The sequence below is a fragment of the Haliotis cracherodii genome, unplaced genomic scaffold, assembly GCF_022045235.1.
Source record: "Haliotis cracherodii isolate W230 unplaced genomic scaffold, xgHalCrac1.p SCAF_4, whole genome shotgun sequence".
NCBI lineage: Eukaryota > Metazoa > Mollusca > Gastropoda > Lepetellida > Haliotidae > Haliotis > Haliotis cracherodii.
This window is the reverse complement of record NW_027266297.1, coordinates 6,714,516-6,739,086: the sequence shown is the minus strand read 5'-3', so window position 1 is coordinate 6,739,086 and position 24,571 is coordinate 6,714,516. Positions and strand designations below refer to the sequence as shown.

General features: G+C 42.6%; 1 protein-coding gene across 14 annotated transcripts in view; it reads left to right on the top strand.

Moving 5' to 3' along the window:
- The window catches only part of LOC139480232 (potassium voltage-gated channel subfamily B member 2-like), a 257,935-nt gene that overhangs the window by 206,111 nt on the left and 27,253 nt on the right, over window positions 1-24,571 (top strand). For all 14 annotated transcript variants that reach the window (XR_011654408.1, XM_071263262.1, XM_071263261.1 and 11 more), the window contains one exon: window positions 17,949-19,034. Coding sequence is in view for 13 of the 14 variants with exons in the window: in XM_071263262.1 (XP_071119363.1) it covers window positions 17,949-19,034 (1,086 nt within the window). In the remaining variant the exon portion in view is untranslated. The remainder of the gene's footprint in view (window positions 1-17,948; window positions 19,035-24,571) is intronic.

Here is a 24,571-nt window from a genome sequence, read left to right as displayed (position 1 = left end):
TTCACAGTTCACAGCCATAAGAGAGTGAGTATGGTTTTACGCCGCTTTTATCAATATTCTAGAAATATCACGGCGGGCGACACCAGAAATGGGCTGCACACATTATACCCATGTGGGGAATCGAACCCGGGTCTTCGACTGGACTAACAAACGCTTTAACCACTAGGCTACCCTAAAGCCCCTCGCAGCAAAGAGTGAAGTATTTATTTTTAAGCGTTTAAGTCCTTTTACCCGGCAGTTTTATAAGCATGTGAAGGGTTTTTGTCCAATCAAAGCTTCAAGATAAACAAATAAGTTATTTTGTAGCTAGGGACTCAAATAATTGTTTTTTATCCGCCAAAAATGTTTTTGTCTGAACATCCAGCATGTCCACTGATTTTCATCTTCTAAAACCTGTGGACAAAGTCTTTTCATTCAGAATTTTTGAGAACAGATTATTATTTTTTTCAAAATAAATTCTCCATCCCTAAGTAGTCATTATGTTTTCTTGCTATTTGTTGTGTATTTGGCTTATACTATTTGTTGTTTATTTGGCTTATGCTATTTGTTGTTTATTTGGCTTAATGGAGTTTTAAGATACACAGTGACATTTATTTTGTTTCTGTAAATTTGTAATGATTTGAGTTATAACTGTAATACTCTTCAAAGCGTGTTGAACTTACTCACTCACTCAAATGATTTACCCAAACAAATTCTGAAAACGTATAGAATTCCGAAAAAATGTAACACACGGAGTTATTTCGAAAACCACATTGGCATTGCTAAAACTTTTTCATGTCCGAATGGCCACTGTGTGTCGTGAGCTGTTTTATGTCGTGCTTAAACAAAATGTATTTAATACCTGAGACACGGTATTCTCTGTAGCAGGGATATTAACGCTGCGTGTTTATGTCTAACGTGATCATGTAATCTCCGTTGTCAGTTTAATATGCATTATTAAACCTAAGCCGTTCCTATTATTATATAGCGTGTGGTATTAGGTGCAGCTGAGCGATTTGGCAGTGCTGCCTTGCTTCAAACGCTTAAAACACAACCTCGCTATGTGATCAGAGCATTAATGCCGAAATGGTATGTACATTATCATGGTCGAGAGACAGTTTACCGTTATCCCGTAACGACAAGTAGGGAGAAATAGCCTGTGATTTGCCATGGAACTAGTGTTATGATGTGGTAATATCGTGATGATGGAGAATGGGACGTCGGGGACGGAGCCTTATCGCTGTTATGAGAAAATCTGTCCAGGCAGATCTTGTAATCAGTCGATTCCCTCGCCTCGTTAGTTCTACCGGCTTCGACCACCACACCTCCATCAACACCAACACCAACATCGTCAACAGTCTGTAGTTTCAAGCGCTTTTGTGGAAACCTTGATCAAGAAATTACTGCAGTGAAGATCATGTGGTCTTTAAACAAATATCTGCAGCTGGGAGTGAAAGGTTTGATTTGATTTGAACTTAATTTATAGCGTCAACCCCAACATCGATATCGACAAGCGCCTTCAAAGGGTGTGGAGTTGAGGGGCCTTATTCTGAGAGCTCGCTCAAGGAAGAGGTTGTTCTCGCCGAATCTTGAGACGAATATGTGCAGCTGGTAATGTCTAGTGTGATTTGTTCTGTAATTTGTCTCTTCCACTACCCGGTAACTCAGAGCTGGGGACGAATTGATTGCCCGGAAATCAATAAAAGCACCATCTTAAAACGCACGCTACTCAAATGAGGTCATTTGGAAAAGTTCGATGTTCTGAATGTGGTTGGTGACGTGACGATGTCTTTTGAGCATCAACTACGTTGAAAGCAATCAATGTATCAATAAACCTCTGCAGTTTCATGTTCGTATAAACAGGTTTACTAACAGTAATGTAGAAGCGGGTAGTCAAATGTGCTGTGTAGTGCCTTAAGAGGTTCTGAAACGAATCGTGAATTTCAGGAAGCATGGACCTTTCAAACTTAAATCCTGTAATCGTTGCTACGTGGTACTTTTGGCAGATGCGTGTGTCGTGATGGACAGCCGGCAGCCGTTCCTGAAAGTGTGTTTAGTTGAGGATGATGGTATGAGTGAGTGAGTTGGGTTTAACGCTGCTTTAGGCAGTATTCCAGTTGTATCACGCCGTGTCAGTTTAATGTGGGAGAAAAGCCCGAAGTGATGCAGGTCTCAGACGTTTAACACTCTAGTGAAAACCACGTGAAGTGGTTTGGTGCTGACAAACGTAAAACATAATAGGGGCGAACTGGGATTCGAACCCACTATTGTAAGTTTTTGGCGTGGCCAAGGGACGCAACTCTGCACAGCGAATTCCGGCGCTTAAGTGTAGAGGACTGGGCTTACCGGTCACCTGATGCTGTGAACAGACATACAAGAAGGTGTGGTTTGTTTTAGTAATTCCAAGTACCTGTTTTTCTGTATACATATTAGCATGGTTAGATATGATCAACGTCGCTCAATACAGCGAAGAGGATTATGTCTACGGAGCTGGCAGGTAATTCCTGCTAATACGTTTGGTAATTCCTATGTGAAATTGGGAAAATCCTGTGTTAATTTGGGTAATTCATCAACATTAGGCGAGTCAGTGGCTCAGTCAGCTTAAGCCGATGTCTTTAATGAAACGACGAGAGTTGGGACATGATTGAGCTGGAAGACTGTACCTTAAAGATTGGTTGGTACATTGCGGTCAGTGGGTACATGAATGACCCAGAATTATCACGATGATTCCGTTCATTTGAAACAACAGGCGGATGATTGGGACATACTACTTGTATCGGGTTGATGGTCGTTCGTTGCTCTTGCCATCTCGCATTGATTTCCGTGTGTTGTACATCACGTGGACAGTGTTTGATTCTGTTCCGAACATTTGGCCTTAGTCTTTGGGTGTCCCCCGCCGTGATATTGCTGGAATATTGCTAAAAGCGGCGTAAAACCATACACATTCACTTACTGAATTGATATTTCAGGGTCCACAAAGCATTCGTAGTGTTACGACCTACCGTGACACTATAGTTTATCTTAGGCTTATGAACGCTTTGTGGGTCGGGACCCTGAAATATTGCTAAAAGCGGCGTAAAACTGTACTCACTCACTTATAGTTTTACGTCAAAGTTGCCGTGACCGAAATTAACCGCCCATCTCTAATTTCAACACAACAGTAGTTTAATGGGCTGCACTCACCCATGTGTGTAATTGGAAAACCGTTGAAGCACATCTGACCTGTATTTGCACTTTTGTTTGGGGTACACATAATCCCCAGCAAATTCTGATTAAATTCCTAATTTGCACAACCTCCGTGGGCGTTTTACCAGCCAGGCAGCTTCATCATCAGCTACAGCATCAGTTCCATCCGGCCGTCTGTAGCGTCAGAGAAACTGGAACGTGTGGGCGACTCTCACAACAGTGCATTGCATACTATTACCATTATGTGAATTTAAAAATATGATACCCAATTCTTCCTGTCCCGTGACTGTTGTATGTCATTGACCCGGGTCAGAATAGGTCTTACGCCACCCATGCTTGCTGTATAAGGCGACCATGCTTGTCGTAAGTGGCGACTAACGGGATCGGGTGGTCAGGCTCGCTGACTTCGTTGATGCATGTAATTGTATCCCATTTGCGTAAGATCGATGCTCATGATGCCAGTCACTGAATTGTCTGGTCGAGACTCGATTATTTACAGACCAACGTCATATAGCTGGAGTGGTGTTCCCTTGTAAGATCTGACTATGTGTGTCGAGGGGAGTGGTGTTCCCTCGTAAGATCTGACTATGTGTGTCGAGGGGAGCGTAGTTCCCTTGTAAGATCTGACTATGTATGTCGAGGGGAGCGTAGTTCCCTTGTAAGATCTGACTATGTATGTCGAGGGGAGTGGTGTTCCCTTGTAAGATCTGACTATGTGTGTCGAGGGGAGTGGTGATCCCTTGTAAGATCTGACTATGTGTGTCGAGGGGAGTGTAGTTCTCTTGTAAGATCTGACTATGTGTGTCGAGGGGAGTGGTGTTCCCTTGTAAGATCTGACTGTGTGTATCGAGGGGAGACGTGTTCCCTTGTATGATCTGACTATGTGTGTCGAGGGGAGACGTGTTCCCTTGTAAGATCTGACTGTGTGTGTCGAGGGGAGACGTGTTCCCTTGTAAGATCTGACTATGTGTGTCGAGGGGCGTGGTGTTCCCTTGTAAGATCTGACTATGTGTGTCGAGGGCAGCGGTGTTCCCTTGTAAGATCTGACTATGTGTGTCGAGGGCAGCGGTGTTCCATTGTAAGATCTGACTATGTGTGTCGAGGGGAGCGGTGTTCCCTTGTAAGATCTGACTATGTGTGGCGAGGATGTCCACGGCGTGTCGGAAGGAAGCAAGTGGTATCTTGTATTCCTCCTTGATCCAACTCGCCTGCTTCGCAGACAACCCCAGTCACATATAGCTCACCTGAACTCACAGTTAACACATGTAGCTCACCTGAACTTACATTAAATAACATTAATACCTTCTCGAGGTATGAAATGAGTTAATGACACATGTCTTTATCAACGCTGACCCGTAATGGACATATGAGCTTTCTTACGGTGGCATTTCTCACTTTGCGTTGATTTTCTTGCCATGTGTCGGCACTTCTATCTGCCCACGAAATACACGTGTACCTAACTCATCGTCAGCGAGTGGACAGCAGCTAAAGGGCGCCTGTAAAGGCCGCGTTAACGGGAGGAAGAACACCATCTCAGCAGACAATACCCAGGAAAGTGTAGCCTGTGTGGGTATACACGCTAACATATGCAGATGAGTGTGTCTCACATACGCCGACCTCATTCACAGTAAGGCAATCGGAAGACCTCATAAAAAGCCGGAACTCCTATATTTTAAATGAAGAAAAGATATGTCACACAAATATTTGTTGCGCCTCTCCTTGTATAAAAATGTGGTGTATAATAATTATTATTATTATGATCATCATCATGATCATCATCATTTCACAAATGCATAATAGCTCGTGAATGTATAGTATAATTGCAGCAGTTACTTTATGTCGCTCTTTTGACAAATGATCCAGGGTCTCTCTCTGTCAAATTCGAGCTCGTTATTAAAAAAACCCAAACCTGAACACAACCCTGAACTATTTTCCTCTCAACAGACCTTGTTTTATCAATATCAAAACTTCTTTGGATTTTTTTCCTCACCACTAAACATATCATTATGAAGCAGAGTTTTCGATACCATGCCACGAGCGGCAGTTTTCTAAAACGCATCTGACCCGTAAAGATCCGGGTTAAAATAGGTCTTCAGCAACCTATGCTTGCCGTAAAAGGCGATTACGCCTGTCGTAAGATGCGACAATGCTTGTCGGAAGAGACATTTTGGGTTGAATGGAGCATTTGGATGGCCTGGAAAGTGTGGTCAGGCTCGCTGATTTGGTTGATGCATGTCAACGTATCCCATTTGCGTAAGATCGATGCTCATGATGTCAGTCACTGAATTGTCTGGTCAAGACTCGATTATTTAGAGATCGCCATCATATAGCTGGAATATTGCTGAGTGCGGCATAAAACAACAAACGCAGCTAGATTTGTCAGTGAGGCCATACACAACCCCGAATCAGCCCGCAAGGAGGCGACGACATGGCAATTGTCATGATGTCTGGTAATAACGGCTTGTTAACGGGAAACACGCAACCTTTAGTGAGACAAGCAAAACCACCATGTCTCACTGGGCATTATTTACTGTGTTGACTAATATAGCCCGTGCTCTCAGCTGTAATCATTGCAGTCTTGACATGATTGCGTTGTTTAATATTGATCTTGGACGCGGCGATAACAACGCTCGGTCTTAACGGGTGCTGCACACTAGTTTCTGGTGCGCAGGTACACGCACGTGCAGGGCACGTGTTCACGTGATGTGGCTATTTGTCCATGATGGTCGGCTGAAGTGGGTAACCTGTGGAACTGATGTTTAGAGCTATTCTCGTTATCGTTTAGCTGGAGGTTCTTCGTGATGGTACTTTGTAAAGGACCCAAAACGGTTTTCAGCTCACGGGGGTATTTTCACGACTTTAAGGGCTATTTAGCTAACCTGGGTACGGGGTATTCTGTCGGTCAAACAGGGGCAGTCAGATCGTGGGGGTATTATGTGGATTTAAAGGGATAGTCAGTTCTTTAGGCTACTTGGGACCAAGCAGGCTCATGACAAAAAGGGATGTTAACTTAATGATGAAAACTAGAATCTCAAAAAACGTTCAACTTTGTAAATTGAAACCAGACAAGGGCCCCACTAAACTATCCTAGCGCTAAGACAATCTCGTAACCATACTTTAACACAGAATTATACCCCCCACCTCCACTCACTCACTCACTCACTCACTCACACACCCGCCCACACACACGCACAAAAACAAACACTCGTCGCTATATGAGCGCAATAATCTTAAACAACGACGTTAAACCCCATTTCACCTCAGTTCATCCCTAGAGGATGAAGACAACACAATCTAAACCAGCATCCCCATCCTTTCTGCAGTAACATTCTTGTTACTGACTGATTGTGGCTCTAGGGAGGGTCGCTATATTGACAGGTGTCTTGTACATATTGATGGGTATCACACACAGTCTCCACCCCAAAGCTTATATAAGCCTGCGCACAGGTATTCTGCCTGCCCGTCGTGTCTGCAGTGTGGGGTGGTCGATAGTCATCAAGCCGGTATGATCCTGCTGGCGCCGGCATTCTCTCCCGCCCGGAATTGCTACGAAAACATGTCGGTGTGTGAATTCTGATCCGGGAGTGAGTGAGGCTCTTGTGGTTAAACATGCAAGTCCTATTGTTGACCAGCCAGGGTTTTATTTAAAGGCGGAAGTCGCGTTTCTAAATCCGTATACTGTAACATACACTTACGCTAAACTTATTACTAATGGCTTATAGAAATGTAGAATGACAATGAAGCTGACCTTTATCGCCTATGAGGAACGACTTAGTCTGATATCACCACGAGGTGGGTGGGTGGGTGGTTGAGAGTGAGTGAGTGAGTGTGTGGTTGAACGGATCGATGGGTGGGTTGGTGAGTTCTTGTTACTGACGGACTCCGCCTTTAAAACTGATTGAGCAAACAAATTATCCTAGTTAACCATAGCAACGCTAGTGAATGAGTGAGCGGTTGTTTTACCCAACCTTAAGCAATATTCAAGCCATGTCGTGGAAACTATTCAAACTATTGTTTAATCGAACCCGGATTTTCGGCGTAACGAGCGAACGCTTTAACCACTGGGCTACCCCGTAACCGCTGTAACACTGGTTACAACACTGCTGGAATGTAGACCTTTCATAAAACCTGATCTCTGGTCAACAGTATTTTCATGTATATTCTCACTAACATGACGTATTCTAATTTAATGAACTCAAAATGTTTAATTCTGAATCTGACATTTTCATGCAAGTTGTATTAGATACTAGATACAAAACACCGCAGGATTCTGGAACCTAGTTTGGTCGTAGGAGGCGACAAAACGAATTCGGGGGAGATTTGCTCATAATATCAATTGTGGGTTTCGAGAGTTGAGGACGTCAAATCATTCTTCAACTTCATCATTTATTCTAATTCTTAGTTTCATATTCTAACAGATTCTTGTTCTAGTTGAAGGGTACCGTTGCCACGAAATACTAAGGTAGCGCTGTCGGCTTGATTGACTGCAAAATAATGCAGAAACGTCTATGAATATACTAATATTTAGACGCAAATATGAAAATAAACGGTCACTTCTTACTTCTCGGTTACTGAGGTTTTGTGTTTAATTTCATAATTACCGTTTTATAACCCCTACGGTCCCCCGCTCACAGCACAGTCTCTTGCACACAGCGATACCAACAACGACAAAAAAGTTACTTCCCTTTACAACTTAAATGAAGACCGCTTAAATATAAAATCAACCCAAACAATTAATCAGAGTCCAATATCAATCACTGGTTTATCTAGTCTTGACGTCATTATCTACACGTGTGGGTACAGGACAACTATCAGTTCGCTGTATACGTTAATTCGCTGTAAAAAGTTTCTTATTTACAACAGTCAAGGCCTCATAGGTTTCAAAATGTATTATGGTAGACACGTGGAGGGCATTTCTAAATTTGACGCATCGGTGACAAAAATGATGTCCGATGCAATTCTTTATTTCGACTTGTACCACATGTTCCCTGTTTTTTTTTTCAGGTGAAAAATTTACTTGCCTTTGCATGTGTTTGTGACGGGTGGGGCAGAATGCGCGCAACTTTTCGCGAACGTCTTGTGTCATCACTATTTGATAGTGATCCATAAAACACATGTTCAAGATATACTCGGAATCGTAAACCGACTTTTGCAGATATGTCTTATGAATATGGAAAGGGTTTTGTCGCTTTTATTATTAATTATTTACGTAAATTTCATAACATTATATATGGGAGGTAAAACGGGTTTTTTTGTAACACTTCGTTGTTTCTGTTTGTTCGCTCTCTACGTGTTCTGCATGTGCTCTCAATACTACATGTGCTTCGTATCGACTGGGAATAATAAATAGACTATTGATCGCCCCGCGCAACTAATACCAGGCCGTGAGACTCGACCCGGTTTTCAGATCTGGAATGCACATAAAATGTCTGTTTTTCATGCGATAATCTGCGCAACATCCCAGTGTTTGAATGACACTGTAAAAGCTTTTATGGGGAACGGTTTGATCAACGAACTAACGACTGTCATGAAATATCCGCATCAACTGATGCCGTTAATGGAGTTTCCGATGAAGGGCTGCATCTTTGGTGTATCCTCCTTTGACGAATAACGTCTTTCCTCTCATAGTTTCATTCGCCATCAAACAAAGAACCAATAGGACAGTATAAATAACTGATAAAGGGTCTATTTCTAGTTCATTCATGTTGATCGGTGTATCAAAGCATATTAAACTCATGTAATATCCCCAAACCAGTAAAAAAACCCATTCCATTACTTGTCAAAGTATCATTTTATATCCCCTAAACATCCAGTAAACAGCTAAAATAGTAACTTTGTTTGTTTGCTCTCTCTCTCTCTCTCTCTCTCTCTCTCTCTCTCTCTCTCTCTCTCTCTCTCTCTCTCTCTCTCTCTCTCTGTGTTGGGGGGGCTAGGATTTTCTATCGGGATTGTATATTTATACTTTTTCATCAAGATATTTTATGTAAGCCAATGAGACTGAATCTTATGGGTTTTTTTTGTAAGAAAAACACCTTGCTGCATTTGTAAGCCCACCTCCACCCCACCCCAATAAAGAAAACTAACGAAACGCTTTAACATCACCGTCACAAATCTATACATGAATCGAATATCAATGGCTGGTTCCTTACGTCAATGCACCGTTGTTTGTCACTTTTAGAAGGGAAAACATGTTGACTGGACCGAAATTCGTCTATTCATACTGTTCAGTAACAAAGTATCGAGTTCAGAAATTACATTTTGAAGAAAAGGATTCTTTGCTCTGAAATATCAATCATCCACTACAATTATCTCAATCTGAACGCGGATCGAGGTATTGTGACAAATCTGTTTCATGTCGGCGTACTGTCTCCATCATCTTCTGTCAGACTCAGCCACCTATTGGATGTGATGATCTTCAAATAACTTTAAATATGATCTAGAAATAGGCTCACAACAATACTATCATAGAAAGCTATTTCTGATGGTGATAAGCAACAATATTAGTTTAGAAATCAATACATCAATTTTCTCTATCCTTTGTGTATCTCCATCCCCCGCTCATTGAATCTTCCACAAGGGGGCGGTTGGTGGGGGTGGGGGTAAATGATGTCATTGTCCTGTATCCTTTCAACAGCATCCTCTGGTTCGATTCCATATTCGCTGAATTATAGTCGTTGGTCTGTTGGTCTGACCCCTCCACAGTGTTCATAGGGTCATGACCCTAAAGCAAGAATATCCGAAATTTCCCAAGCATGTGTCTAGTGGTGCAATACACTTCTAATAAGCTCTTAACCCAAAAATACTTTTAGATATATCCATTTTATAACCGACGGCTAGTCTAGAATCAGAAAAGTGGTAACCTTCTTCGCCATGCATAAATGTCGCCCCCGGCCCCCATCCACACACACACACACACACACACACACACACACACACACACACACACACACACACACACACACCATTCTCCACCCACCCATTTAGACATCTGATGTGCACCTGTGTAAGTTAACCACTGCCCTACTCCCGGCTATTCATATAGACAAATTAAATGTGTTTTATTTAAATATCAGCGATTCTTCTAAGACACCATTCAATACCCTAGAGACAAACAAAAATTATTTTTCACGTCATATGTCATGTTAAAATGTTAAAAACCTCTCGTATCACAAAAACAAAACTTCGGAAAAAAAATAAAAAAACAAATCCCGGTCCCAGCTCCCAGCTCCCAGCTCCAAGCCCGGAACGGTGAAAGATATTCATTGATGTACACAGGGGCTGGCTGAGATCCCAGCTGCTCCCACCACCCAGCTCCCAGCTCCCCGCCCCAAACCTCCCGCTCCCAGCTGCAAGCTCCGCGCCCCAAAACCTCCCGCTCTCAGCACCCAGTTGCCAGCCCAAAACCCAAACTCTCAGCTCCAAGCTCCCAACCCCAGCTCCTTGCCCCAAGGTTCCAGCCCCAGCTCCAAGCCCCCAGCTCCAAGCCCCCAGCGCCAAGGCCCCAGACCCAAGCCCCCAGCTCCAAGCCCCCAGCTCCAAGCCCCTACCCCCTAGCCCCAAGGCCCCAGACCCAAGATCCAAGATCCAAGATCCAATAACCAAAACCCCAACCAAAATGGTCGGTCCTTAGAGATACAGATTTATTAAGCTGAGGATTAATCCAAGGTCACGCATGTTTACATCTGACGCGTGAGTCAATGGTCTCCCTCGGTCTTAATTCTGCAACGTGTTTCCAGGAGTAGCGAGAGATCGCAAAGATCATGTTCAACAGAGAAGCAGAGCAAGATAACAAGGGTTCCCTGAAACCCATTACTTTAACATGCTTCCAAATATTGAAGGTTAATTACCTGCTTATTGGCATCGCGTTATAACGACCCCTGAGGCCACACAGGGGTGAGTTGACAGGGTATTCGGCCTTCAGCAGTAAGTGACCGGCCATTTGAAATTCTGGGGTGGGGCGGAGGTGGTGTGTGTGTGTGTGTGTGTTGGGGGGGGGGGGGGGGATTATCTACGGGAGTAGATATTTTTCAGCTACAGCTACAAAACCAGATATTTTTGATTAAAAAATGTGAGCCTAAATTATTTTTTAAGAAAAACAATTTGCAACAATCAGCCCCAACCCCCTTACCCCCACCCTCAAGAATTTCAAATGGTCGGTCCCTAACCTAGGTTAAATACCCTTCGTTATTAATTGTAGTTTGTTTGTTGTTTAACGCCGCAATATTCCAGCAATATGACACGATTATAAGCAACTCCCTCGATTTAACATCGCCGTCATATTTGTCAGAAGGAAAATCTATATATGAATCGAACAAATATTAATTAACCATTTTGATCCAGGTAAGAGTGTAATTCGGCCTGGTAATTTAAAAATTAACGAATCTGGATTTTATATAAGCAGCTTAAAAAGAGCCAATTAATCACTTGGCTGCTTCTCGCTCCGTATGTCTTGTTCAACCTTGAACTGTAGCCAGCGAACACATCTCGACTATGTTAGCCGTAGATATGGCGATGGTAGGCCTGCGATGTTGCCACGCAGAGAACTGAGATCAATTTGGATGCTTCTACAGCTATCGCAACATCACGGGGACGGAAAAATGACGAGGACAGTCAAGCATCTTTGATTATCGATCCCAGTTCTTTACAATCCGCTGGCATTAAGATGGCCTCTCTTGGAACACTAGCTTTAGGAATCTCTCGCCTGAACTGGGTGCCCAAACAGTGTCAGTAAATCTCATTGAATAAACTATGCAGCTATGTTTGCGTCCGGTTGTAAATGACTCTTTTTCCATGATCTTCTTCTCGAACGATTACTGTCATCTGTGTAGGGCTGGATACTTGATTAAATTCCTTTAAAAACAGTTTCCAATTAGGCAATGTTTGATGTTTGCCCTTGCTGTACGCCATTGTGTCAATGGCAGGTCCATGGTGTGATGGAATTTGAGAGGCTGGATATTAATAAGGTTTCAGTTTCATTGCAAGGTATTAGGCATGTACTAAAAATAAAATCCTGAGAAAACGCGGTACGACAACAAACCCTACGTGTTCATAATAAAACAAAAAAGGATAATATTTGGAAGTTGACTATTTAGTTCGGGAAATGAAATTTATTCTGGAGCGCGTCATTTTTATATGTTTATTCACGGCCGATGTTTATGAGGTATTTGCGTCTTCGAGATCCAGTCGGGTCTCTTTGCCTGTATGTCTAGCAAATCGATCGCACAGGGTGGTCACATGCGCTCACATCCGTCAATTAGCAGGTTTCGATTTCTCATGATGCATAGAAACACAGTTCAGTTTACTGGGCTAGCTAAGCGAGATGTGTTCAAGAATGGGTTGCGTTGGTCATGATAGTAAGAACGATGCGTCCATATTCTGTCACACGACGGCAACAGCGCCCGACTCTTTGCTGTGTTGCTGTGGCACCGTAGGTGAATCGTGTGGTTGCGACGCTTACCACAGCAACAGCAGCAACATGCACAGTGCCGTGTTCTTCTTGCATGTTTTACCCAGTGCCGCACAGCAAACATCATAATGCACGCTGCAATTAATTACCGCCATCTTTGCCACCTCCTCGAGAGATCCCAGCTGCAATTAACGAACAGGATAGGGCAGAACGTTCGGCATGACTCGTGGTAATTCGGGTCACGAACGTTTACTGTAGTGTAAGCTCGTGTCCCAGAATGTTTACGTTTGTATCCCCGGGGTAATGAAGTTTGCATTGGTGCTGGTCCTGCAGAGATAGCTGAACAGTCGGCCTTGACCTTCGCATCAATAATGCCGCTGGTGTTATATGTCACAATCAATTGATTCTGTATTTTGTCTGGAAGCGAAGGGAGACAATAAGTCATATCACTATCATGACCACAGGCTGACCCGGCGCAAATATTTGATGTGCTATATAATATGATGTTCATCGCCACGCATAGCCCTCGACTCAAGCTGTGCAGCCATTGAATACAGTTTCAGAATAACAACAACGTCCAAACAGAGGTGTGACGTGACACGCAGGGAGATGACACTGATATTTATTCATTTTGACATTTTAATGAACTTCCAGTGTTCAAAGCGTACATATAATTTTTCTAAATGAGTGCACCATTTGTTGGCACTAATTATTGCAATGTGGTTACTTAGTGCCATGGAGACACTCTGCATGTCATTTAGTTACATTCTCTGGATCCAAGGCAAAAGCATCCATTAGGGATCTACTGTTCTGATTTTTCTGTTCAAGACACCGAAGAGTGACCCCCACCCCACCACCTCCCGTCAGAGTCAGGATATCAAATGGACAGTTGGGCACTTGTGGTCAATTCATACATAAATTATCATAAGGGCATTGAACTTTTAACAGTTCGCATCGGGAAGATGTTGTTGTTTTATAAAGAAATTTGAAATATATATGAGTATTCCCTCAATTTTGCCAAATAAGACGATATTATTTTTGTGTATTATATATACTTATAAACTTTATCAGTATGACGATCCAAATGCAGTAGTGATTGTTTTCCAAACTACAGTAAACTACGGTTATAACGAACTCAAAGGGACTACTAAATGTAGTTCGTTATAACCGTAATTCGTTATGAGCATATATACAGCATAACTACAGCATATAGTCGGGACTAAAAAGTTAGTTCGTTATATCCGCTAGTTCGTTATAAGCGTGTTCGTTATAACCGTAGTTTACTGTACGTAAGCATCACAGGTTTGAAAGTGTGAACATATCTTGTGTGTGTTTTGGTTTGGCCCCTCACATGCAGACACATGATTTGGGTAATTGGGCCCCTCACATGCAGCAAACATCGCTTCCTGATTCCCGAAGCACGTTAATCAATATATAAACGCCATGGAAATACTCGGATATTGATGATCCATACGCGCGTCGCCCTGCTCTTGTGTCACGCCAATGCACACCGGAGAAACAAATTACTATTACATCACACAAAAGAGCAAGAATGAAACTCAGGGGCTATGTGACCCTTCTCCTCAAAATAACCACAGATGTTTGCACAAACTTAGCTACAGATCCTTTACTACTCAAACAAACCAATGAGTAAATAAATTATAGAAAATTGCAGAGAATTCAGCAGATGAACTAGACAGAATTGAATAAAATCATTTCCGTTTTTACAAAAACAGCCAACCCTGTCTTGCAACTTTGCACTAGCATCTTGTCTTACAGATCCACATACAGGGAGGATTGATTCCATTGTCTTGCATAACGATCTTCATAGTGAGACGAACCAATGGGACGAGCGCTGTACCCACACGCTAACACACTCGCAGGTAGCGTTAGAGAGCTCTTCACATGTACACATACATGGTATTGATAAATTCTCAACAAATCATGGCATCAACAGCGTTGTCAAATAAACCGTCAACAAACATGTTCAAGGAATTCCAGAGTCAGAGGACACGATGACTTCCTTCTTGGCCACTGATGTTTATAAAGTTGTATTTCACCAATGTGGCCAAAGAATGCTCATTTTATCTTGCATATAACATTTTCAGCACTTTCGTCAATGAAACTTAAGCTGCTAAAACCTCATTGCGTTTGCAGTGATTTAACTTAATAATCTCAGATGTAAATGTGATGTTTTTATATGAATATTTCAATTATATATGAATGTAAATGCAAAATTAGCGATGCCATATGTGTGCAACCCAACGTTGTGCAACGCTTTTATCAAAATATTAGCCAATGTTTATCTTATAATTTGAAAAGATGCACTGCTTCTTATCGGTGTTTTATTTGCTACTAATCCTTCTCTTCGAATGCTTGTAGTTGTTGTGCATAATCCTTGTGTAGTGACCTCTATATCTGCCTCTTCACCAGCATGTGTCTGGTATCGTCCTGTCCCTAAACTCGGGCGTGAGTCTTCCTTTCAGCTTTTGTCTCTACTGGGAATCGGGAGTGCAACAACATGACACTGTATACAGCACACATTACTGTCAGGGCTCAGTGTGTCGACCGCCGCTCAGTCTCCTGCTGCTTCAGCATCTCCATCACCTCTCAGGCCTGGCATCTCCATGTCCTTCATCCTCTTCCTGTTCCCTGGACCAGAAGCTTACTCTGCCTGTCTCCCTCCTATCACGCATCTTGCTGCCCTTCTCATTCTCTTTCATCCTTTCCCTTTGGCCGCCCCCTCATCTTCTTTTCCATTGTCTTGTTTTGACAGATCCTATGGATCTGATACAGATATATTTGTACTGTTTTCTACTGCGGGTAGTGATGTACAAGCATCCACTTACTCTCTGGACCTTAACACCACCACCACCACCACCCTCACCTTAACCCTCACCCTCGGCGTGAATTCTCAACTCTCTACCTGATCCTTACCCCACCCTCATCTTCATGTCTTGTCACTCTATTGCATCATGTCACTCCTTTTGTTCATTGTCACACACTCTCTTCATCACTCACTCTAATGGTTTCATATGCACTCAGTCACCATCACATAAGGATTCGCTGTTCACCACACTGTACGTCTTGCAACATAGAATGGCTCTCGAGTACACCGTCTCACCCAAGGACCCATGCACAGGCACTCACACTCCTATATAATGTCACACTGTCATTCTTTATCCGAGCTATCCTAAGTCATCATGACAAGTCTAAAGGGAAGTAAATTAGGTCCAGTAACATATTGCTTGTCCTAAGAGCAACGAAATGGGACAGGTAGCTGGGATCAATGACTCAGTTGATTGCATATAATCGATCCATGCTGGCATGGGACTTTGCTAATATCAACCTATGGTATGTCTGGATCAGACTTCCTTCCTGTCTATCTATAGCCTTCAGTGGATTCTCGTCTTCTCGAAATCTGCGTTCTATTCCACCCGTAATTACTCCTCCTGAAGTTTTCATTGTATTCCACCCTTAACGACCCCTTTTGAAGTTTCGTTGTATTCCTCACGTAACTACCCCTCTTGAAGTTTCGTTGTATTCCTCACGTAACTATCCCACTCGAACTCTTCATTCTCATCCACCCGTAACTTCAGGGTTTGTACAGGTCTGAAGCATTTCACACACATTTTGCCCATACAAATGCTGCTTCCAATATGACTGAGGGGGCATGGGTGGTCCAGTCATCTAAGGCGCCGCTATGCGCTGTGCAGAGTTGCGTCCCTTGGACACGCCAGTAACCTATGATTGTGGGTTTGAATCCCGGTTCACCTCGATGATGTTTCTAGGTTTGTCAGGACCATACCGGTGGTCGTGGGTTTCACCGCAGTGGTAAACGTCTGAAGCCTGCATTACTTTGGGCTTTCCTCCCACATTAAGCTGACATGCCGTGATATAACTGGAATACTGTTAAAAGCAGCGTTAACTCACTCACTCCAACATGACTGAAAATCTGTCATAATCTTACATCCTAGATAAACATTTCTACTTCACTCACTCTTCCACCATTTTATACTTCCTAACACCCACAAGTGAAGCACAATGACAATCACAACGTCAACCACACCCTCAACAACAACCACAACAACAACCTCCCAAAACACACTCTGCCACAAAAGAGTCATTTTCACAATCAGTCTGCCCAAAACAGGCCAACAATCTCATTGCATTACAATTTGTTTTTCAAACGGTAACATCAAACTGTTGATCTCATGTCCGCTACTTCCAAAAGTTCCTCCCTGTTTTGTTGAATCTGTTGCCCTTGTTTGAGATCTACATCATGTTTAAAGCTGCTAACCCCCTACATTTCCCACAAAAGCAATTTGATTTGATGCTGTCATAGTGTGATCTTGGAAACCTGCAATTCCATTAGCACTGTTATAGCTTCTTGTTTCATGAAGTGGCGTTGTCTCATTGCAGGTTATTTTCCAGCTCCACAAGACTTTACCATGGAGTGTATAGTTGAAGTGTGATGTCCTTGTCCCAAATATTCCTCTTCTTGAACTCCTACTTTCCTTGTTGTCAATCTGCCCCGAATTTGTTCCCCTATTGTTAATTTGCTTTTGGTCCTCTTCAGTTCTCTAATACATAGATATTCGGATATTTGCCGAAACAATGACACGCCTCTATATTAAAACACATGTAATGGTGAAGTGTTTTTGCTATGATAAGATGTTCTAGTATTTCAGCAAGTCCATAATTTAGGATTGATCCGTTCCTTTCAATAGTTATGATCGGCTGTTCTTGAGTTCAAATCAAAGATCACCCCTACTTATGACCCTTAGTTTATTAGCACCATGATCACCAGTGAACAGTATTCTTGCAAGAACTTCAATGTATTACTGGTTTGTCTCTGAAATATAGCAATGTCTCAAATATGCTGATATTTCAATACATTATGATTCTCTGACATCTTTTGCCTTCGCTTTCTCATGTCATGTCACTTTCCTGCGGGGACATAAAATAATGTCACCCTATTACACCAGTAATACATCCTCACACCCCAAACCTAAGCCCCAAGCGCCCATCTCCATCCGTAATACCCATCCTATCAGAACTAACCTCCACCATTACTCACACCGTCGTGAACAAAACAGACTGTACAGTCTTGAGATGTGGGTACAGATTGCCTGTTCCTCTTCTTATCTGTACAAACTGTGTTTCTCTAATTCATTCTATTGCCTTTCATCATCCCCTTCTAACATCTCATCCAGCTCCTCACATACGCTGCTGCATCACCTGCGACCTCTTCTCTGCTCCATCGTCATCACCTCCTTCTCCTCCTTCTCGTCCTCCTCCTCTTGCTCCGCCTTGCTTTCCTGTGGCGCCGCGTGTCCCGGCTAGTATGACTATACTGTGGTTAACTCTGTTTCAGGTATTGGCTATCATATCTATCCTGTTCATCGTGTTATCCACAATCGCGCTGACCCTTAATACCATCCCCCAGCTGCAGGAAAGACACAACCCGAAAGACCCCTCGGATAACTCCGAGCTGGCTGTGGTGGAAGCTGTGTGCATTGGCTGGTTTACACTAGAGTACTTAGCCCGATTCTGGGCGTCGCCAAACAAGTGGAAGTTTTTCAAAGGCCCTCTAAATGTGATAGACCTTCTCGCCATCCTACCTTATTTCATTTCCTTAGGATTAACCGAAACGAACAAAAGCACTACAGAGCAATTTCAAAATGTGCGACGTGTTGTTCAAATTTTTCGAATTATGCGAATTTTACGTATATTGAAACTTGCCCGACACTCGACAGGCCTCCAATCCCTTGGTTATACGTTGCAACGGAGTTACAAGGAGTTGGGCTTACTGTTGATGTTTCTTGCCATTTCTATATTATTATTTTCAAGTTTAGCCTATTTTGCTGAAAAAGATGAGCCAGAGACTAAGTTCAAAAGTATACCGGAAACGTTCTGGTGGGCAGCCATCACTATGACCACTGTGGGTTACGGTGATATAGCTCCAACTACTGTCCTGGGGAAGATTGTCGGTAGTGTGTGTTGTATATGCGGTGTGCTTGTTATTGCATTGCCGATTCCTATTATAGTGAACAACTTCGCGGAGTTTTATAAGGACCAGATGCGCAGAGAGAAGGCGTTCAAGCGACGCGAGGCGCTAGAGAAAGCCAAGAGGACGGGCAGTATAGTGTCCTTCCACTCCATCAACTTGCGCGATGCCTTCGCCCGCAGTGTCGACCTCATGGAGGTCAACTCCCCCAGCCATAAGGGAGACAACTGCGGCGGGGATGACAGTAGTACAGACAGCAAGTGTGCTCCGAGTCCACCTCCTTGTGTGATCAAGTACAACCAGACGCAGTTTCCTCACACTGGCGCCGAGGACTGTGACGACGTCAAGGGGATGCCTGTCGACAACTCCAGCACCAACAACCTGCTTGATGCTGATGAGGAATCTCTTAAAAGGATGACGTCATCACAGCCACTTCTGAACTGCCAACCTCAGGTAAGTGTTTCTGTTTTACAGCTTAGCGTAACACCTCATATTTTAGTGCCCGCTATGACGCATGACTCTACTGGTCACAGACTTCGTGACCAAGCACCAGCGTGCCCATATCACATCCTTCCCAATGCTTTCATTTCCCTCAGAATCCGATGAACCTTGACTTTGTCTTGAGGACGTAGAACAGAACAAATTAAAGGATCGTCAAGGCTGGACAAGTTACAAAACTGACCTTGACATGTGTGGACAGCAATGAGAACAATGTTGTCACAAAACTTGGGCCCGAGATCCGACGGCTACCAGGGCACCATATCTTCCAACCCACACAAATAACAGGACGGCATCAATAGAAACAGAAACTGCATTACAACACCTATTGACAGTCCAAAGAATTGATCGTAACAAATATCGTTCTCTGATAAATGAGCACCAACCCATCCTGTTTAGGTACGCTGCCCAATGACCATCTATTGATACACTTCAAACACTGACATCAATATGTATTCCCTTTATCAGGGGCAGGGGTGGCCAAGTCGTCTAAGGCGCCGCATTTTGCTGTGCAGAATTGCGTCTTTAGGGCACGCCAGAAACCTATGGTTGTGGTTTAGAACCCCGCTTCGCCCAATTATGTTTCTTGGTTTGTCAGCACCATACTCGTACTCGTGGGTTTCACCAAAGTGGTAAACGTCTGAAACCTGCAACATGAAGCTGAAATATAACTGAAATACTGTTTTAAGCGGCGTCAAATCCAACTCTCTGACTCCGTGATTCAATTAATAGAATTACTGATTGCTATTTGTTGACTTTTGTTAAGAATCGGCCCTCTTCAACACAATCTACGAATCATTAATTGATCAATGTGTGTGCTTGGACTGTTAATCGGTAGTTTAAACTTTGAATGTGTTTGATTGCATTCTTCTAAGAAATAATAATGTCAACCACTAACGACCTACTAAACCTGTCAGAAGAGGCCTTAATCAGATGCGTCAAGAACTAACCCTTTATATGCCTCATGGAGGTAACCATTTCATAAAATCGTTTCATTAATATTTCAACGATCATATGTTCTAAAGAAATTGGTTCCTTTTGAATGACCCCCAGAAACGCTTCCTGTTGGAGTGTTTCATGTCAGTAAGTTTGTAAAGTGAGAACGTATGTTTATGTTTAGCATCCAAAGCCGTTCTGGAGAAGGGCAAGTATTTGTACAGGACTTTAGTTCAGTTAGTGGCACAGGCAGCAGCTGTAAAAGCCTCACAACTGACAGCTGTACATTGGTCCATCACAGCTGACAGCTGTACAGTGTGTCAATCACAGCTGACAGACGCTCTGCGGGAGTGTAAGTGCTCAAAGTAACGGTGTGAGTTTGCCCAATTGTATTTGGGTCTTTTGCTAACTCAACTGCTGATGGCGACTAAGAAGCTGTTAAGTAACTCCTATGGGCGACTGTCAGCTGTGAATGATGCCTGTTGGCACAACAATCGTCACTGCTTATGACAGACGTGGGCTCTAGAGTTTGCTTTTTTGCAGTGCAGCTGTGAACAATAACGCTTATGACAAGTGTGGAGGTAGACAGTGTTTGTAAAATTGTGGATGACCTTGAAGAGGTCACGTCTGACTGTAAATGGTACAGTGGCAGCTGTGAGCTCGCGATAATGTGTCTGACGGTGTCAGCAGCAGCTGTGATATTGACCAGCTGTTTTAGCAGCTGTGAATTCCACAGAAACTGCAGCTGTCAGCTTTGTGCATGGCAAAATACAGCTGACATACAGTGCAGTTACATTCTACACCGGAAGTAGACACGAGTTATTTCCCTTTTGAAAAGCCTTGACGTGGTTCTAAGATGAAGTTTAGTTTCGAATTGACACTTCAAATTTCTTTTCGGAAACCTCATCGATGTGATTCTAGTTCACGTTTATGTTTATACACACATAGGCGTCTATAGTAAAATAATTTAAAACATCCTAAACCACACAAAATTGCTTTTGCCTTTATACATGCATAGTAATCCCTGTATTCTGAATGAAACTGCAACGTGTGTTTTCTGCCTACAGATGTGTATTGTCAGGTTCATATATCAGCACTCTGCTAAAGCTAACACACATCATTAGCTAGCCACTACTATGTAGTCTAGATTAATCATACTGTTATTAAAACTAGGTAGATAAGCATGCATGGTTGGAAATCAGTCAAGTTTCAGATCGTTATGTAGTTTTGTTTTTTTTCCAATTTCAACATTAGGTTTGTCAGCATGTAGGTTAGCAAGGGAGATTTGGCATGGCTCACGTGATTCCTAACTAGATAGACGACGTAGAAAGTTTAGAAAAGGATTCTTCCATTCACTTCATGACAGATGTACTGAACAAAAGAAGTTAGGGATCATGAATATTTTTTAGATTTTTTTTGTGAAGACTGAGAACACAATTTATTAAAAATATCCCGAAAATATTCATGATCCCTAAATTTATTTGTTCATTATGTATGTATTGTAGCGTATAATGTTCATCCCATGTAGATTGTTAGAGATACCATCACATCATCGACTTATATAAGGACCTTATGCATCGGTTACTCAGGTTTTCTTCATACTTCATACTTCATCTCAAGAACTTTGAGGGGCGGTCGGGTAGCCTAGTGGTTAAAGCGTTCGCTCGTCACGCCGAAGACCCGGGTTCGATTCCCGACATGGGTACAATGTGTGAAGCCCATTTCGCGTGTCCCCCGACGTGATATTGCTGGAATATTGCTAAAAGCGGCTTAAAACCAAACTCACTCACTCACTCACTCAAGAACTTTGATGACATGGCTTTGGAAACTTGGTTAAACACATTCACAGTACGAATATTGATGCTGGTGAATGTTTCTAAACATTCGCTACATGGACGTATGACTGAAAAACATGATGGGATATATGAAAGCCTGCGCCAGTGGATACTAGAAGATGGATGAACTTGCTCGAGGGAAATATTCTTCTAACCTGCTGAGAACCTTGTTCTAAATAATCAGCCACACACCCCTTGGTTGGTCATAGATAAGGGTTAGAATGAATTCACATTTGTACACAATCATTCACCTTGCAGATGGTGGTGAAAGTAGTTATGTATAGTGTTGTATCTACTTCATCTGTGCTCATGACACATTTTGACATCATGCTTCATGTTGTCACATTATATTAACTTTAGAGTTGTCTATCACTGAGTGATATATTGTGAGTTGTGTCATTGTTGGTTAACCTGGTCGATATGTTCTTCCATTGAATTGTATGTGTGCTATTATTTAACAGATGTGACAGGATATTATATCTAGGTTGTGTCCGTGAAATATCGCGAATGGAACTGTGGGAGAAGGGCAGGTTCAGGTTCGAAATTGAATCAGGATGTCGCTAGGTTCAGACAACGTGTCCATCCCGATGTTGATATGGTGGCGGTTTTATGGTGGCAGAGGTATTGGTGGTGGTGTTAGTAGAGGTGGTGGTGTTCGTAGAGGTTGTAGTTGTGTTGTTGGCGTCATGGTGATGTTGCGTGGTCCTGTGGTGGTGGTGATGGTTGTTACGTGGTCTTGCGGTGGTGGTGGTGGTGGTGGTGGTGGTGGAGGTGATGGTGATGTGTTGGTGTGATGGTGCTTGTGGTAGTGGTGAGGATGGTGATGGTGATGTGGTGGTGTGATGGTGGTGGTGGTGGTGGTGGTGGTGGTGGTGATGGTGATGTGGTGGTGTGATGGTGTTGGACCTGTTCAAGGACACCTGTCGTCCTCAGCTGTGTGCTTCATTGGGCCGAGTTTCAAAATACTTCTTTGATGGTAATTCTTGGTTTATGTTTGTTCTTCATTTTCTCCTGATGGAAGACGATGCTCTGTATCGGTGTATAGAAGCTAATGGATTAAATACAGGAACATTATTTGTAGTATTGTACCACAACATGGTTGCTGTGACAAGTTTGCTGAGATCAGGGGAATGTTCTTTTAAAACTGAACTCACTGAATTATGACAAGGCGAATGCTTTCTGGCTGCATTTCTTTGCTTATGGCTAGACCTCCCTCTGCTGACCTAATAGTATGGACATATTTACTCGTTATACAACTGTATGGCTTTCTGTGTATATAGCATCTGAACCAGCTTCAACCTCCTAAAATGTGCATGTTTCGAAGAGGGATTCACACGTTTGTTTAATATTCAGCAATGATTGCGAGATTATTTCCTAATAAACTAGATGATGACATGAATTTAAATACATATGACTGTAATTTTCCACTTGATAATGTTAATGATGCCGGTGGACTGAAAATGGCCAAACTGACTGGTGTTGACAAAAAGTCGTAACCTAAGAGCACTTCCAATGTTTCTGAGTCTAGCACAGAGTTGCCAAGAATGGCCAGAGGCTGGCATCCTGTATTGCAATTACCAATAACCAGCTTCCTTAAGTCTCCTTCCAGCGACGGTCCTCATAAGCATCTTATTACAAGAAACTGCCATAGCTCCGAAAGCTCTGAGCATGGCACGTGCTTAAATAAGGCCATGATGACGTCAGGGCACCATGCCCATAAGTCTGTATTAAACTGTACCACAATGAATGTAATTACTCTCGTCATCAGATTTTTGGTTTTGAGGAATTCTTAAGTATCCTGATTTATTTATTTTTTTACAAATCCTGCAATCCGTTAAGAATAGGCATAGACGAAAGCCGTGTCTGGTCTCTCGCGCACCTAGAGCCAATGGTGAGAATTAGAATCCCTATAATGAATACTAGGAATAAGAGAAATGTAACGTGTTGCCGGGGAACAAGAAATAGTGTCTTAAGAAGCTTGTGTTGAAATAGTGTGTCCATCGGAGGATCTGTTTCTGTTTATCTGAGTATATAAATGACCGCATGAATATAAAAGTAACGTCATATTGGCAGTGTTTCAGCAAAACAGTCACTGTAAAAACTTTCATTCAAACATATATTCATTTTAATAAGGGCAATTAGGATCGTGACGGGGATGTTTTATGGCTTGTACAGACTATATAAAAAAACACATTGAACTAACAGGCACAGAAATATCGTTAGTCTAACTAAAGTGTCAAATATCGCAGATTATACAGTGGTAAACCAATTTTATTTGAAATGAGTTTCCTCGCACTGAAAAGTCGCTGTTATGAGCTCGTCTTAAAAGATTCGTGTGTACTTATTTCTAATCCACATAGATCTTGTTTCTTGTGAAGTTGGTTTACCTAAATGCTTTGCACTGGTTGTCTGTCGGCTTGTACGTCCTGCAGAACACCAGCACCAGAGCTTGTGCTCCAAAGCAGGTAGATATGCATGATTCGTTGGACAGCGCTGATTTACAACTGTAGTGAATTGTGTGCTTTTTATTCAATATGTATTTGGTTATTTTCTGCTTGTTGCTCATTGGCATTGTTGAAGACTACGCTATGTATTTGTATTTAAATACTTACTGTTATGCTGGCATGGATATGTATCAATTCGTTAGGCTAGGGAGAGGTAATGTTTCATCGTTCTTTGTGGAAATTGTTAAATGAAATCAATTCTGACTGTGATATCGGA